This window comes from Daldinia decipiens (assembly GCF_022478715.1).
Source record: "Daldinia decipiens strain CBS 113046 unplaced genomic scaffold F4813scaffold_11, whole genome shotgun sequence".
In the NCBI taxonomy this organism is placed as follows: Eukaryota; Fungi; Ascomycota; class Sordariomycetes; order Xylariales; family Hypoxylaceae; genus Daldinia; species Daldinia decipiens.
Genome location: NW_026054554.1, coordinates 772,633 through 786,006, shown reverse-complemented (window position 1 = coordinate 786,006; position 13,374 = coordinate 772,633). Strand labels below are relative to the sequence as shown.

The 13,374-nt window shown below is 47.0% G+C and overlaps 3 protein-coding genes across 3 annotated transcripts; all 3 read left to right on the top strand.

The window, feature by feature from the left end:
- Positions 1 to 62: 62 nt before the first annotated feature.
- F4813DRAFT_37510 (acetoacetyl-coenzyme A synthetase) lies at positions 63 to 3,278 on the top strand. Its single transcript, XM_049244973.1, has 6 exons — positions 63 to 753; positions 810 to 1,322; positions 1,380 to 1,592; positions 1,798 to 2,301; positions 2,350 to 2,949; positions 3,006 to 3,278. Exons 1-6 carry the CDS (start codon positions 649 to 651, stop codon positions 3,162 to 3,164), a joined length of 2,094 nt encoding a protein of 697 aa, XP_049101018.1. The 5' UTR covers positions 63 to 648; the 3' UTR covers positions 3,165 to 3,278.
- A 2,044-nt stretch (positions 3,279 to 5,322) lies between these two features.
- Positions 5,323 to 8,401, top strand: F4813DRAFT_395496 (WD40 repeat-like protein; the record flags this gene model as incomplete). The annotated part of the gene is made up of 6 exons (XM_049247702.1): positions 5,323 to 5,406; positions 5,595 to 6,618; positions 6,682 to 7,085; positions 7,153 to 7,633; positions 7,685 to 7,829; positions 7,888 to 8,401. 6 exons carry the CDS (start codon positions 5,323 to 5,325, stop codon positions 7,949 to 7,951), a joined length of 2,202 nt encoding a protein of 733 aa, XP_049101017.1. The 3' UTR covers positions 7,952 to 8,401.
- A 508-nt stretch (positions 8,402 to 8,909) lies between these two features.
- F4813DRAFT_355527 (vacuolar sorting protein 1) lies at positions 8,910 to 12,388 on the top strand. Its single transcript, XM_049242880.1, has 5 exons — positions 8,910 to 9,349; positions 9,412 to 9,546; positions 9,622 to 11,279; positions 11,334 to 11,418; positions 11,472 to 12,388. The coding sequence occupies exons 1-5, from the start codon at positions 9,297 to 9,299 to the stop codon at positions 11,638 to 11,640; spliced, it is 2,100 nt and encodes a 699-aa protein (XP_049101016.1). The 5' UTR covers positions 8,910 to 9,296; the 3' UTR covers positions 11,641 to 12,388.
- Positions 12,389 to 13,374: the final 986 nt, after the last annotated feature.

The window sequence follows — 13,374 nt, the reverse complement described above, 5'->3', positions numbered from 1 at the left end:
CTTAACCTGGAGACATCTTATCCATGGATTGTATTGTACATACAGCGGACTACGATAAAGTAGCTAGCGATAAAGTAGCTAGAAGAGGTATCCCGTTCGTTCCATCGGGAGCTTAGCTTAATATTTAGAGGGCTTAAGAGGTGCTAAAATGCGGAGTTCGTTGGGGGAACGTGCGGGATGCGGGGATGAAACGGCTCTTGGAATGTGGGTGTCTGCTGAGGATCTTTTATATCGAGATCTCATGGCACGGTAGAAATGTAGAAATGTAGAAATGTAGAAATGTAGAAATGTAGTTTTATCTTTTATCTTATTTTAAAGTATATCACATATATCATATATGACACTTTCTAGAAGAAGTAAACTCCCAGTTTGAGAAAGCAAGTAAGAAAGAGAGTTCCTTGTGTAAAGCTATCAGGTCTATTAACTAGGTCTATATATAAGCTGTAGTTAAGCTGTCGGATTGCCCCATCAATAATGAGCACAGTGCCGCGGGTATGTCAATGCGGAATTAGAAGGATCGGACTCATCGGAGTTTCTCTTTGGACGTGAGCTCTCGGCTCTCAGCTCTTAGCTCTCAGCTCTAAACAATTAACACTCTCAAGCTGACCAACTTCTTGACTGCCGTGAGAAGGTTAAGCCACCCTAAGTATGGCATCTGTCCCAAGAAAGCTCTGGGAGCATCCCAACCCCGAAAAGACACAGATGCATGAGTTGATGCAGCGGCTGAATAAGAAGTATGCCACTGGCCTCAAGGTGAGGTCGATTGACAACAAATACAAGCCATACGCCTATCCACTAACATGTCCTAGACATTCCAAGATTTATATCAGTTCTCCGTTACCAAGCGTTCCGACTTCTACACCGAAGTCTTTGAGTATACCAATTTAATCTACACGGGTTCCTACACGAGAGCAGTGGATGAGAGCCAGCCAATTGACGCCATCCCGCGCTGGTTCGAGGGTGTTCACCTCAACTGGGCCGAAAACCTCCTGTGGTCTCGCGGGCCCCAGGATCCTACCGATTACCACAGCACGGTAGGAAAGGAAAATACTAAGATCGCCCTGACCGAAATTCGAGAGGGCGCGAGCAAAACCAGACATGTCACGTGGGTAACGCTCCGAAAACTCGTAGCTCTCTATGCCTCCGCCTTACACGCCGGTGGGGTTGGGCGAGGGGATCGAGTTGTTGTCGTTGGGTCTAACAGCGTCGAGACGCTGGTGCTATTTGCTGCCACGACATGGCTGGGTGCTATCTTTAGCAGCAGCTCAACCGATATGGGCGTTCAGGGCATCTTGCAGAGAACGGTCCAAGTCAACCCCAAGGTAAGGGACATTCCTTTCTCTCTATTAACCATCTTACATCTTACTCATCAAGACTAGTATATCTTCATGGACGATGCAGCTCTTTACAACGGGAAGCGAGTAGACTTACGCCAAAAGATGACCGAGGTCGTTGCGGGGATGAAAAGTTGTGATCAATTTTCAGGCTTGGTCTCAATCCGTCGTTTCTACGACGCCTTAGATATAAGCAATATCCCCGGTGTCCAAACCCTACATTCGTTCCTTGCAAAGGGCGACCCGTTTTCTCCTCCGGTATGTATGCAAACATCCCGTGTTGTTATTTTCGAACCCCCTTTCTAGAACGATTTATCGAAACCGCCCGCCTTCGTAAGGTATATAGTGGCTATTAGTAGTATGATGGCCCTATTGCTTCGACCCAATCGAAAAAAAAATAACGGTGAAAATTCTAATATCATAGTATTGCAAAGCTGACACGAAATGTTTTTCATACATGTAGCCAATTGTTCGGATAGCTTTCCACGAGCCTTTCCTCATCTGTTACTCCTCAGGCACCACTGGCATACCAAAAGCTATTGTTCACTCCGTTGGGGGCGCTCTTCTAAACTATCTCAAAGAAACTCGTCTTCACGAGAATACCAACTCAAGTACTGTCACTCTGCAATACACAACTACGGGATGGATCATGTACCTCGTGTGCGTTGGCCAGCTTTTGGTCGGCGCACGCGTCGTCTTGTATGATGGGTCTCCTTTCCAGCCCGATCTCCAGACTTTTATAAAGTTGATTGGTGACCAGAAAGTAACGAAGTTGGGCACCAGTCCACGGTGGTTCTACGAGGTTGCTAGGGCAGGAATCTCACCCAGGCAAATTACCGACTTGTCAAATCTTCAAATAGTAACAAGTACTGGTATGGTACTCCCAGACCAACTGTTCGAGTGGTTCTACGACAAAGGGTTTCCAAGGCATGTCCACTTAAGCAATATATCTGGCGGAAGTGATATTGTAAGACTAACACCCATCGGACGTAGTCAACCGCTAACTTCATCCTAGGCTGGCTGCTTTGGAATTGGCAATCCACTTACTCCTGTCTACGTAGGTGGGACACAAGGTGTTTCTCTCGGCATCAAAGTAGTTCTATACGATTCGTTACTTCCTCCTGGACCCGGAAAAGAAGTACCAGACGGGACACCTGGCGAGCTTGTGGCTACCGCCTCGTTCCCAAACGTACCGATATATCTGTGGGGTGACAAGACGCCGACTGGCGTGCCTGGCCCGAAGTTCCACTCGGCCTATTTTGCAAGATTTGAGCATGTGTGGGCACATGGTGATTTTTGTGTATTCCACCCTGTTACCAAAAACCTCACATTTCTCGGAAGAGCCGACGGCGTTCTGAACCCTAGCGGAGTGCGGTTTGGTTCTGCAGAAGTCTACTCAGTCCTCGAGAGGAATTTTGCGGATAAGGTGGCCGACTCGATATGCGTTGGGCAGAGGCGGCCTCAGGACAACGACGAGAGCGTAATGCTATTCTTGCTGATGCGGCCGGGTCACAACTTCGACAGGAAGCTCATAAACGAAGTTAAAGAGGCCATCAAAAGGGAACTGACTAAGAGGCACGTACCTAAATACGTATTCGAGACCCCTGAGATACCTGTAAGTAGGAAATTTGCTTCCATCGAATAAGCGCTCCTATGCTAATTTGGAAACAGACGACGGTCAATCTGAAGAAAGTCGAGTTGCCGGTGAAACAAATTGTCTCGGGTCAAATCATCAAGCCAAGTGGCACGTTGCTCAACCCGAAGAGCTTGGATTATTATTACCAATTTGCTAAGGTTGAAGACCTTGTTGCACCCAAGGAGAAGCTTTAAAGTGAAGCAAACGGATATTTGCGTATGACTTGCAAAATAAGGATGATATTGCGGCCATCTTTGAGTTTGATTTGCGAAGGAAGATTAAAGACAGTTTTGATTTCAAAGCAAACAGGTACATCCCGTTCCGTTGCCCGACGAAGTGGGATTGGTATAAAGAGGTTGGTATCCGCGTGGTTCAACTGGGACCATATATTCTCGTTCTTGCGGTTGTTCGACAAAAGAAAATTAACCTAGAATGAAAGAATGAACAGATGCACTGTAACGATGGGTCTTATGACTGCCGTTATTATCACAAATTTCTCTGATGAATTTAGCGAATCTCAAATTTGTAATAAGAGCGGACTCGTCGGCCGATTCGGATACTAGGATTTGCATTCCGAATACCTGCATGGATCTGTGAGGGTAGCATATCAAGGGTTCGCTTGAAGTTGAGTTAACTTATGAGACAGAGACAAGGAGAAAAGAATAGAAGAAAGACGTTACTCGAGCGTGTCATTAAGCTTTAGTCGCAACAATTCCGTTATTAAGTTTCCTATTATTAAGTTTCCTATGAGTTAGACAGGTAGGTTGGCAGGGTATTCTGTATGTATGTAAGTAAGTATTTTGCATATGTACCTGGTAGGTACCTAATGGATTAGTTACCTAAGCATTTCTATTTAGAGGGGAAGTACGTACTGTAAAGTGCGAGTCGGCCGTTTCTGCGTCCTGTACTTCCTGCAACTAACTGCCCACTTATGCATCTTTCCAACCCAATTATACGCCTTTTACGCCCAAATGTAGCCTCCGTAAACAGATAAGTAAATAGGTAGGTAAGTATGGGAATAGTGTATGGAGATAGCGTATAAAAGTATGGAGGTAGCTTAGTAGGTAGTTAGACCGAAAACGTGTAGCCATAGCCGTCGGCACTCAGAATTGTATGTGGGGAGCATTTGAGCGGGATGTTTCAGTTACCTATCGTTATCTCTTTAGTTACCCCTCGCGGTTTCGACAAGAGATATAGTAATCGTTATTATATTGTTGTCGCACAGAAACCGACTGGACTGCTAGGTTCTCTCCTATGGTACCTAACCCGGTTTATTAAAATAGGTAGGTAGGTTCTTTCCCAAGAATCAAGGGTCTTCCTTTCCCCTCGATTCTTTTCCTATTTATTACCTGCATAGGTACATATGTACCTAGACACATTCAATACAAACATACATGTATGTAGGAATGGTGGCTAACGTTGTGCTACAGATAGCAGGAACTCAAACAATAGGTGCCACTCTAGCGAATATGAAAACCAATCAGAATTTATTAATGCAATGCTGATGCAGCGTTCTTACCATAGCTGCATGCGCAATATCTTATCAGCTAAGTACAACACAATACATGTACATGCTGCAATGGGGATCCACCTGTTATTGGAAGTTTAGTGTACGTGTACGTACCCTACATGTAGCTGACAAGGTGGTTTAGGTGCCTTTTAGGTATCTCTTAGCTCTTACCTAGCTTAATGGTGAATGGTAAATACATACATGTAGGTGGTAGGTAGTACAATACCAACATTGGTAACAGCACGGGTGTTTCTGTAAGTCGGCCGACACACATGCATCCACCTGCGTTACGCCCGTCCGCCTTCCATTTCATATTCGTTCATCTACCCATCTACCCTATGGATTGCCACATACATACATACATACATACATATCTTACATATCTTAGTAAGTAAAAGTACCTAACCTGCCTACCTCTACTTTACTTACCTGCGTTCCATTACATACCTACCTATCTACATAACAACCGCCAGTCTTGATGCCCGTGGTTAACTCCTCCCAGGAACGAACTTCTCTTCCGAATCAGTTCCATCGAGCTTCGCATTGTTTACCTCGTCCTTCGTCGTGTACAATCCACGGCCTTAGACCCGTTTCGTTGCCGCCTCCGACGTAACAACTTGGTCACACGTCATATACCTGCTTCAAAGCGAACGCAATCAATTAGTCATTTGACAACGGAAATCTGGGCCTGCCGATACTATCTGACTGTAGTGTATGCAGTGTATGCAGTGTATGAAGAGAAGTCGGTCTCCTAGTACTTAACAACTTAACTAGCAACTTAAACCAGCTTAACCTAGCACCTAGCAGCTTAGGTTGAATGTTAGGTTCACGGTCTACCTGACATGAGGTCAGCCACTTCAAAGCCATTCGTGCTGAATCCTGTCATCCAGTTATCCAAGCTCAATAAGAACGTCGCCTCCCACTTCGTACTACTTTCCTTTTCGTGTTAACCACCGAAAACTATCCACCCCGCGCCCACGACGATATTTACCTAGCCGAGGTATATCAAATAGCCCTTCTTGTAACCCGAAACCTCTCAGCTCACGCCGGCGGATAAACTGTGCCTCTCTTTCGTCCTAAACTGCGGGTGTTTCTAGCCCGCAGTATCGAGTAGCGAGTCGAAGTGGCAGACCAAAACCCCCAGCAACTTCCATCCACCCCATCCGCCTCCGACCACCCATCCACGCCGCAACCCCCTCGACCTCCTTCCAACATAGTCTTCTCAGCCCCCGCAGCGACTCTACCCTCCGCGAACTTAGCAAACTACGACCCGTCGCCCACCTCAGATATCGTGTCCGGTGCTGAGGAACGCCAATTTACCGAATCTTCTGCGCAGCGCCAGATTTTAGGGAGAAGACAACGATCTCCAGACGACGATAACGACGTCGCCGGCTCGCAGTCGGAGCTCCCGGAAGCTCCTGCTTCCCATATCATCCCTACCGAGAGTCCTAGGAGGAAACGCAGGCGTACCAACAGTACCATGTTAACGGATACAGACAGGCCAGCAGCTTCTAATGGCACTCCGAGGCCTTATGCTAATGGGAAGTCGCTTCGGGGGTCCTCAGTATCAAGTTCTACAAATGGAGCTAGTAAGGTAGCCTCGGCAGTTAATGGATCCTCTAAAGTGCGACCGTCAGATACATATTTCGGCCATGATCGCGAAGAAGTCACAAGATTACTATTACAAGCACTCACAGATATGGGTTACCACTCTGCAGCGCAGAGTGTGAGCCAGGAGAGCGGCTTTGAGCTGGAAAACCCGATGGTTGCCGCATTTAGGAATGCCGTGCTCGGGGGGAACTGGAACGAAGCAGAGCAGCTACTTTCTGGGGCAATAGTATCCGGCAGCCGGACTGGCGAGAATGGCAATGGGTTGGTGTTGGCGAATGGTGCGGACAGACGGATGATGAGATTCTGGATACGACAGCAAAAATTCTTGGAACTCTTAGAGAAAAGAGAAACCGGCCGCGCCCTAATGGTACTCAGAAATGAACTCACGCCGTTGTATCAAGACACCCAGAAACTTCATTTCTTATCCAGTCTACTTATGTGCCAAAAAACGGAAGACTTGAAGTTTAAAGCTGAGTGGGATGGCGCATACGGAGAATCTCGACGTATTCTCCTATCCCAATTGTCGAGTAAGTCCGGATATTCTCTAGATGTTCGCCCCTATCACACGTTTCGCTAATGCCCATTATTAGGATGTATCTCCCCGTCGGTCATGCTTCCGGAGCATCGCCTGGCCATACTTTTAAATCAAGTTAAGTCAAATCAAATTGGAAGTTGTCTCTGGCATTCTAGCGCTGCTTCGCCGTCGCTATACTCGGATCACATGTGTGATCGGAGACGATTCCCAGCAGAAAACGTTTTAGAATTAGATGAGCATGAGGATCAGGTCTGGCAGATCAAATTTTCACATGATGGAACAAAATTAGCCAGTTGTGGTAAGGGCAAGCAGGTTATTATCTGGGATGTTCCATCCTTCCGGCCACTTCATTACCTCAGGGATCACGACGACGGGGTTGGTAATGTCTCCTGGAGTTGGGATGATTCTATGTTGGTCACATGCAGTCAGGATCGCCATGCGAGGTTATGGGATGTTAATGTGAGTTTTATATAGTTTTACTTTTTTTTTTTCTTTTTTTTTTTGCAAACCTAACTGACAAATGCAGACTGGTGTCTGTCTTAAAACATTCGAACGATTCCAAGAACCAGTCACCAGCTGCGTATGGGCAGCAGATAGCAAAACCTTTATTACGGGTGCTCTGGATAAAACTCACGGTCTTATTCAGTGGAGCATTTCCGGAGATAAGGTGTACGACTGGAACTGTCTTCACAGAGTTGAAGACTTAGCTATCTCGCCAGATGGCCACTGGCTCGTGGCATCAGATGGTGGAACTCATATTCACGTTTACAATTTTGTTACGCATCGATTAGAATACGAGATGGATCTACAGGCCAGATTGACTTCGATTAGCATCAGCAATAACTCTCGACATCTCCTGGTGAACCACAATAATGGCGTTGCGGTCCTTATTGATCTTATTCTCCGCGAGCCAGTTCAAAAGTACGCCGGCTTCACCGGTGGGAAATTCATGATCAGGAGTGTATTCGGGGGAGCCGACGAAAGTTTCGTAATCAGTGGGAGCGAAGGTAAGCTTCTCTAAGAGGCGACATTGAGTTGGCAGCTAACTGTAGCAATAGACGGTTCGATTAACGTATGGCACAAGGCTACTGCCCAGCTGGTAGAAAAGCTTCCTGGACACACTCCTGGATGCAATTCGGTCTCGTGGAACCCAACTGACCCGTGCATGTTTGCGTCGTGTGGGGACGACGGCAAAATCAAGATGTATGTGACCCCTTGATGCCAAGTTTTTATGCTGAAATAGGAGGCTAATTTATCATAGATGGTCTAACAACGAGTGGCGCCAAGCTCATCGCGAGGTAAACCGAACCTCGATCAGTTCTTAGCAACAGTAGCTAGGTTATATTCCAGCCTTTTGATTTTAAAGTACAGTGCTTGCATGGGCCCGGCGTAAATTGGATGGTGGCATGATGCTTCTCCCCATCTCTAGCGACTCGACATAATTTGGGATGGCACGTTGCAAGAGACGTCTCTTCGATGGCGTTTTTAATTATGCTGTGCATCAGCGCAGAGTAGCTTCCATTTAAAGGGTCTGTTTGGGAGGGAGAGGTCATGCTGTGTCTTTTTTTTTTTGCCATTCATGCGATAGACTTGAGAGCCGGGAATGGCATCCTCACATTGGCATTGTATATCCAAGGGGCTATGTACAGGTATCCCTTCTCATACCAAACGCAGTGAGAGTTGCGGCTTGTTTCTAGGAGACAATCGCACCTAGCACCAGCAACGCTCTTAGCGATACAATACAAATAAACCGTATAGAAAGATTACTACTAGATTTTACGTGCTGTGCCATGTGATTAATTGGATATGCGGCCCGTAAAGGTCTCTTATCTGAAGGTATTCTTTCTAGGTAATAGATAAGTCAGGCATCAACAAATATTCCCAGGTAGATATCTGGATAGACTTGTTGTCGTCATCTTTGACTAAATAGCTGACGCATGCTTGTTCAGGCAACATTATAAAATGTTGCCCCTGTTAAGTTAGGTATATTGGGTATTATTCACAGGCGACAAGACCCATGTATATACCTTAGGTACTTCGTATACATACTAATATGTACTAATCCATGTACTGCAGTCGAAACCGCCTATGTGGCTGGTGGGTCTATCGTGAGATGCACGGGCCAATCCATTTGGACCAATCTAACCTAGTGTATATTTGAGCTGATGTTAGACCCGACATCCTAGTCATACCTATGCCACTGTGGCTAAATAAGGATAAGGCTACAAAATTACATAAGGGGGTGTACTACGTAAGGTACCTACGTACTTGTAAGGTCGTCAAGTGCCACCCGTGTTGCGCCTGGCGATTTGATAAATGTCCCTGAACCAAATTCCCAAGTATTTTTTCTTACCCTCAATACTTTCAAGATAATCTTTCCATACATTATACACCTTCTACAAACACACGTGGGTTGTGTTCATTTATGATTCACATAACTACGACTTTGCCCTTCTGACTTGAAGAGAAGCTTTGAAAGCTTCGTTGATACTAAATAGCTAAATAACTAAATAACTAAAGAACGAGTCCACACTTAAACCCGACTCTAAAACCAGATCCCCCTCCAAAGCGAGACTATCTTGAAGACGATCTTGAAACGAAGGCCTGCCAACTGTGGCTTCAGCTTATATCTCAACATAAAGAAGCGAACTCAGACGCTACCTACTGAAGATGACCGAATCGTTGACTACACTAGGGGGTATTTCAGATCCCGCCCTGATCAAGTACGTGTGGTCTTGCGGTATCTCGTTGGCGCAACTGGTTTTTACTAACACCCAAACTTTAGACTCGTCAACAGACTGCAAGATGTCTTTTCTACCGTCGGTGTCAATAATCCTATCGATCTGCCGCAAATAGTCGTCGTCGGAAGTCAGTCTAGCGGTAAAAGTTCCGTGCTTGAGAACATCGTTGGTCGAGACTTGTGCGTCACTGCTCCAACACCCCTTTAAACTTATATCTCTACTCTACCATCGATACTAACTAACTCTCCAAATAGCTTACCTCGAGGTTCCGGTATCGTAACAAGACGACCCCTCATTCTACAACTTATCAACCGACCCCCTGCCGCTCAAACGAACGGAGTTAACGACGACGTCACCAACTCTACGGATAAGGCAGCCAACGCAGATGAGTGGGGCGAGTTCTTGCACATTCCTGGACAGAAGTTCTACGACTTTAACAAGATTCGGGATGAGATTAGCAGGGAGACAGAGGCCAAAGTCGGCCGCAACGCCGGAATTTCGCCCGCGCCGATCAACCTGAGAGTCTATTCTCCCAACGTCTTGACCTTGACGTTGGTCGACTTGCCCGGTCTGACAAAGGTTCCCGTTGGGGATCAACCAAGAGATATCGAGCGGCAGATTAAAGATATGGTTCTGAAGTACATCCAAAAGTCGAATGCTATTATCTTGGCCGTTACTTCTGCCAACATCGATTTAGCTAACTCAGACGGCCTTCAACTTGCCAGGGAAGTGGATCCCGAAGGACAGAGGACAATCGGTGTCTTGACGAAGGTGGATCTGATGGACGAGGGTACGGATGTTGTTGACATTCTTGCTGGACGTATTATTCCACTACGACTTGGATATGTGCCTGTCGTGAACAGAGGTCAACGGGATATCGACAACAAGAAACCCATTTCGGCATCCCTCGAAGCGGAGAAGAATTTCTTCGACAACCACAAGGCTTATCGGAACAAGAGCTCATACTGCGGTACCCCGTATCTAGCGAGAAAGCTCAACTTGATTTTGATGATGCACATTAAACAAACCCTACCTGATATAAAGGCAAGAATTGCTAGCTCACTACAAAAGTACACTGCCGAGCTCGAAAGTCTAGGCCCGTCGATGCTAGGTAACAGCGCAAATATCGTTCTTAACATTATTACCGAATTTACGAACCAATGGCGGACTGTTTTGGAAGGTAACAATGGCGAGCTGTCCAGCACAGAACTCTCTGGTGGTGCCCGAATCAGCTTCGTGTTCCACGAACTATACTCCAATGGTGTCAAGGCGGTCGATCCTTTTGATGTTGTGAAAGATGTCGATATCAGGACGATACTATACAACTCGTCTGGCTCTTCCCCGGCGCTCTTCGTCGGAACAACCGCTTTCGAAGTGATCGTTAAGCAGCAGATCAAGCGACTCGAGGAGCCCAGTCTCAAATGTGTCTCACTCGTTTATGACGAGCTCGTACGCATCCTGTCGCAGCTCCTCACTAAAGCACTATACAGGAGATACCCGCAGCTGAAGGAGAAGTTCCACGGCGTCGTTATCGGTTTCTTCAAGAAGGCCATGGAGCCCACCAACAAGCTTGTTAGGGACCTTGTAGCTATGGAGTCATGCTATATCAACACGGCCCATCCTGACTTCCTTAACGGTCACCGAGCAATGGCCATCGTGAACGAGCGGTATAACGGTGCAAAACCTGTTCAGGTCGATCCTAAGACCGGGAAGCCTTTACCAGCAGCAGCAGCTACACCAGGACGTGCTGCTAGTCCCTCGATAGACAACCTGGATAACAACTCGGGCTTCTTCGGCAGTTTCTTCGCTGCCAAGAACAAGAAGAAGGCCGCTGCTATGGAGGCTCCTCCTCCGACGCTAAAGGCTTCTGGGACTCTTTCCGAGAGAGAGAACATTGAAGTTGAAGTTATCAGTAAGATCAGTAAGACGGCTATGCTAAAGTCATAATGCTAATGAATGATTGTAGAACTATTAATTGCTTCGTATTTCAACATTGTCAAGAGGACAATGATCGACATGGTCCCCAAGGCTATCATGTTGAACCTTGTCTCGTAAGCATACAACCGACCCGGATAGTCTAACAAATTGCTAATTTTGGTCATAGGTATACTAAAGAGGAAATGCAACGAGAGCTCTTGGAGAACATGTACCGAAATGATACCCTGGATGACCTACTAAAGGAGAGTGATTACACGATCCGCCGGCGGAAGGAGTGCCAGCAAATGGTCGAGTCCCTTGGCAAGGCCAGTGAGATCGTCAGCCAAGTTCAGTAATGCGGAGGATCAGTCAGTGTCATGCCGCGGGCATCAGATATTTTTCTAGTCGGTCAGCTAGAATGGCTATGGTCCCGGTACGACATGGAAGAAGTACGCCGAGCTATCGCCGGAGTGTTGTTGTTAGTTCTTATTGGCAATCGGTGGTCGGGTCTTGTTGAGTACGCCTCCCTACCTCTCTCCCCCTTTTTCATTATACATTAGTCATGTCATGTCATACCCCAGCCCCCCTTTAGACACGTTCGGTTTCTCGGTAGATGAGATAAGATGAGAAATAGCATGGCCAATTCCCACGATGAAAGATGAGATACGGGATGATTAATGTACCTAGGATGAGAAAATTGAATCCAAAACCTCTTTTTTTTCGTCAGCACTTTTCAAACGTCTTTGCTAGTGTGTGTTTTTGATCTGCGTGATAGGTCTTTTCACCTTCTCCATCTGGATCTCGCCGTATCGTCCCAGTCCTGGGTGTCGGGTTAGCTTGCTGCTTGCTGCTTGCATGATACGGGATCTCGATGTGTTAGGGGGGGGGGACCAGGAAATAGGGGTAGTGGTCCTTTATTATACGGCCAGGGATCATGTTCACCGAGGAGACGAAACGGAGGTCGCATATTCGCATACTTCGGCATAGCCGAGAACGGGTTTGGTTTTTTGGGGGGGTTTTTTTTTCTATTAATAATTCTTCGCCCGCGAAGCAAGATTACCGCTGCCCGGCGAATGCCGACGGGACCCGGGGGGGGTGGGACTGGGGTAAGGCGGAGGATCGGGAGTCTAGTCCCGAGCGTGGGGCGGCCGTGGAGATCCGAACTTGAATCCTAAGCTGCCTACTTAACCTACTAGGTTAGTAGTTCGTGTATGGGAACGGATGGATGGTTGAATTGGGGGTAGTGAAGATTGGAGATTTAGCTAGCTACCTAGCTAGCTACCTTGTAAGGCAAGGCAAGGCATGGTAGGTAGGTAGAGTGAGCCTCCGGACGGATGGAGATGGGCGGACGGGGGTTGTAACGTCATTCAGGGTCAGGGGTAGGTTTGCAAGTCGCGATGCGATAAGTGATGCTATATGACGTGTCTACCTTGCGCCTAGGGGTTGTTGTTGTTTTCTTTTTATAATTATCATGCCGTGCTTTGCGTGCTACGAGATACCTAACCTAATGTATGCGCTCCTACTCAACCCGCTTACTCACTTACTCACTTACATACTGTGCGTGTATAAGATATGAGATATGTAGATCTATCCACCGTCCACGAAACGCCAACTAACGGCTTATCCCACGTTTTCTTCTTTGTCATCTACCTACATACATATACATAGCCTTAACCTGGGTACCTAACCCAGGTAGGTATTATATTTCCCACCGCCTCGCTTCCCCGGGATGCTCCCTGTCCCGCCCCCTGCTCCCGTGTTTCTCGGATCTGCCTGTCTGTCTACCCACGCAAAGATATATTTATATATGGGATATAGATGCCAATGCATGTGTCTAATGCAAGGTCCTGGCATGGGGAGCTGAGGATCCCTGCCCGGGATTTGAGGCTGGTCCTGCCCATGCTACAGTGCAGACAGCATATGCGACGGCCCGACGGACGGATGTAGGGGATAAGATAAGTACCTACATAAAAATAAGGGATCGTATATTTGAGATCTGATAGGTTTTTTTATAATCTGGGGGGGGGGGGGGGGGGGTGGTTGGGGGGGGGGGGGGGTTTTTTTTTTATATGGGGGGTTTGGTGGGGGTT

Bases quoted from the DNA above. Each gene is read 5' to 3' on its own strand.
- F4813DRAFT_37510 (XM_049244973.1), top strand. From the start codon at position 649: ATGGCATCTGTCCCAAGAAAGCTCTGGGAGCATCCCAACCCCGAAAAG. The intron at 1,323-1,379 runs GTAAGGGACATT...CATCAAGACTAG, and splicing joins CGGTCCAAGTCAACCCCAAG to TATATCTTCATGGACGATGC. The intron at 1,593-1,797 runs GTATGTATGCAA...TCATACATGTAG, and splicing joins GCGACCCGTTTTCTCCTCCG to CCAATTGTTCGGATAGCTTT.
- F4813DRAFT_355527 (XM_049242880.1), top strand. From the start codon at position 9,297: ATGACCGAATCGTTGACTACACTAGGGGGTATTTCAGATCCCGCCCTG. The intron at 9,350-9,411 runs GTACGTGTGGTC...CCCAAACTTTAG, and splicing joins TCAGATCCCGCCCTGATCAA to ACTCGTCAACAGACTGCAAG. The intron at 11,280-11,333 runs GTAAGATCAGTA...GAATGATTGTAG, and splicing joins CATTGAAGTTGAAGTTATCA to AACTATTAATTGCTTCGTAT.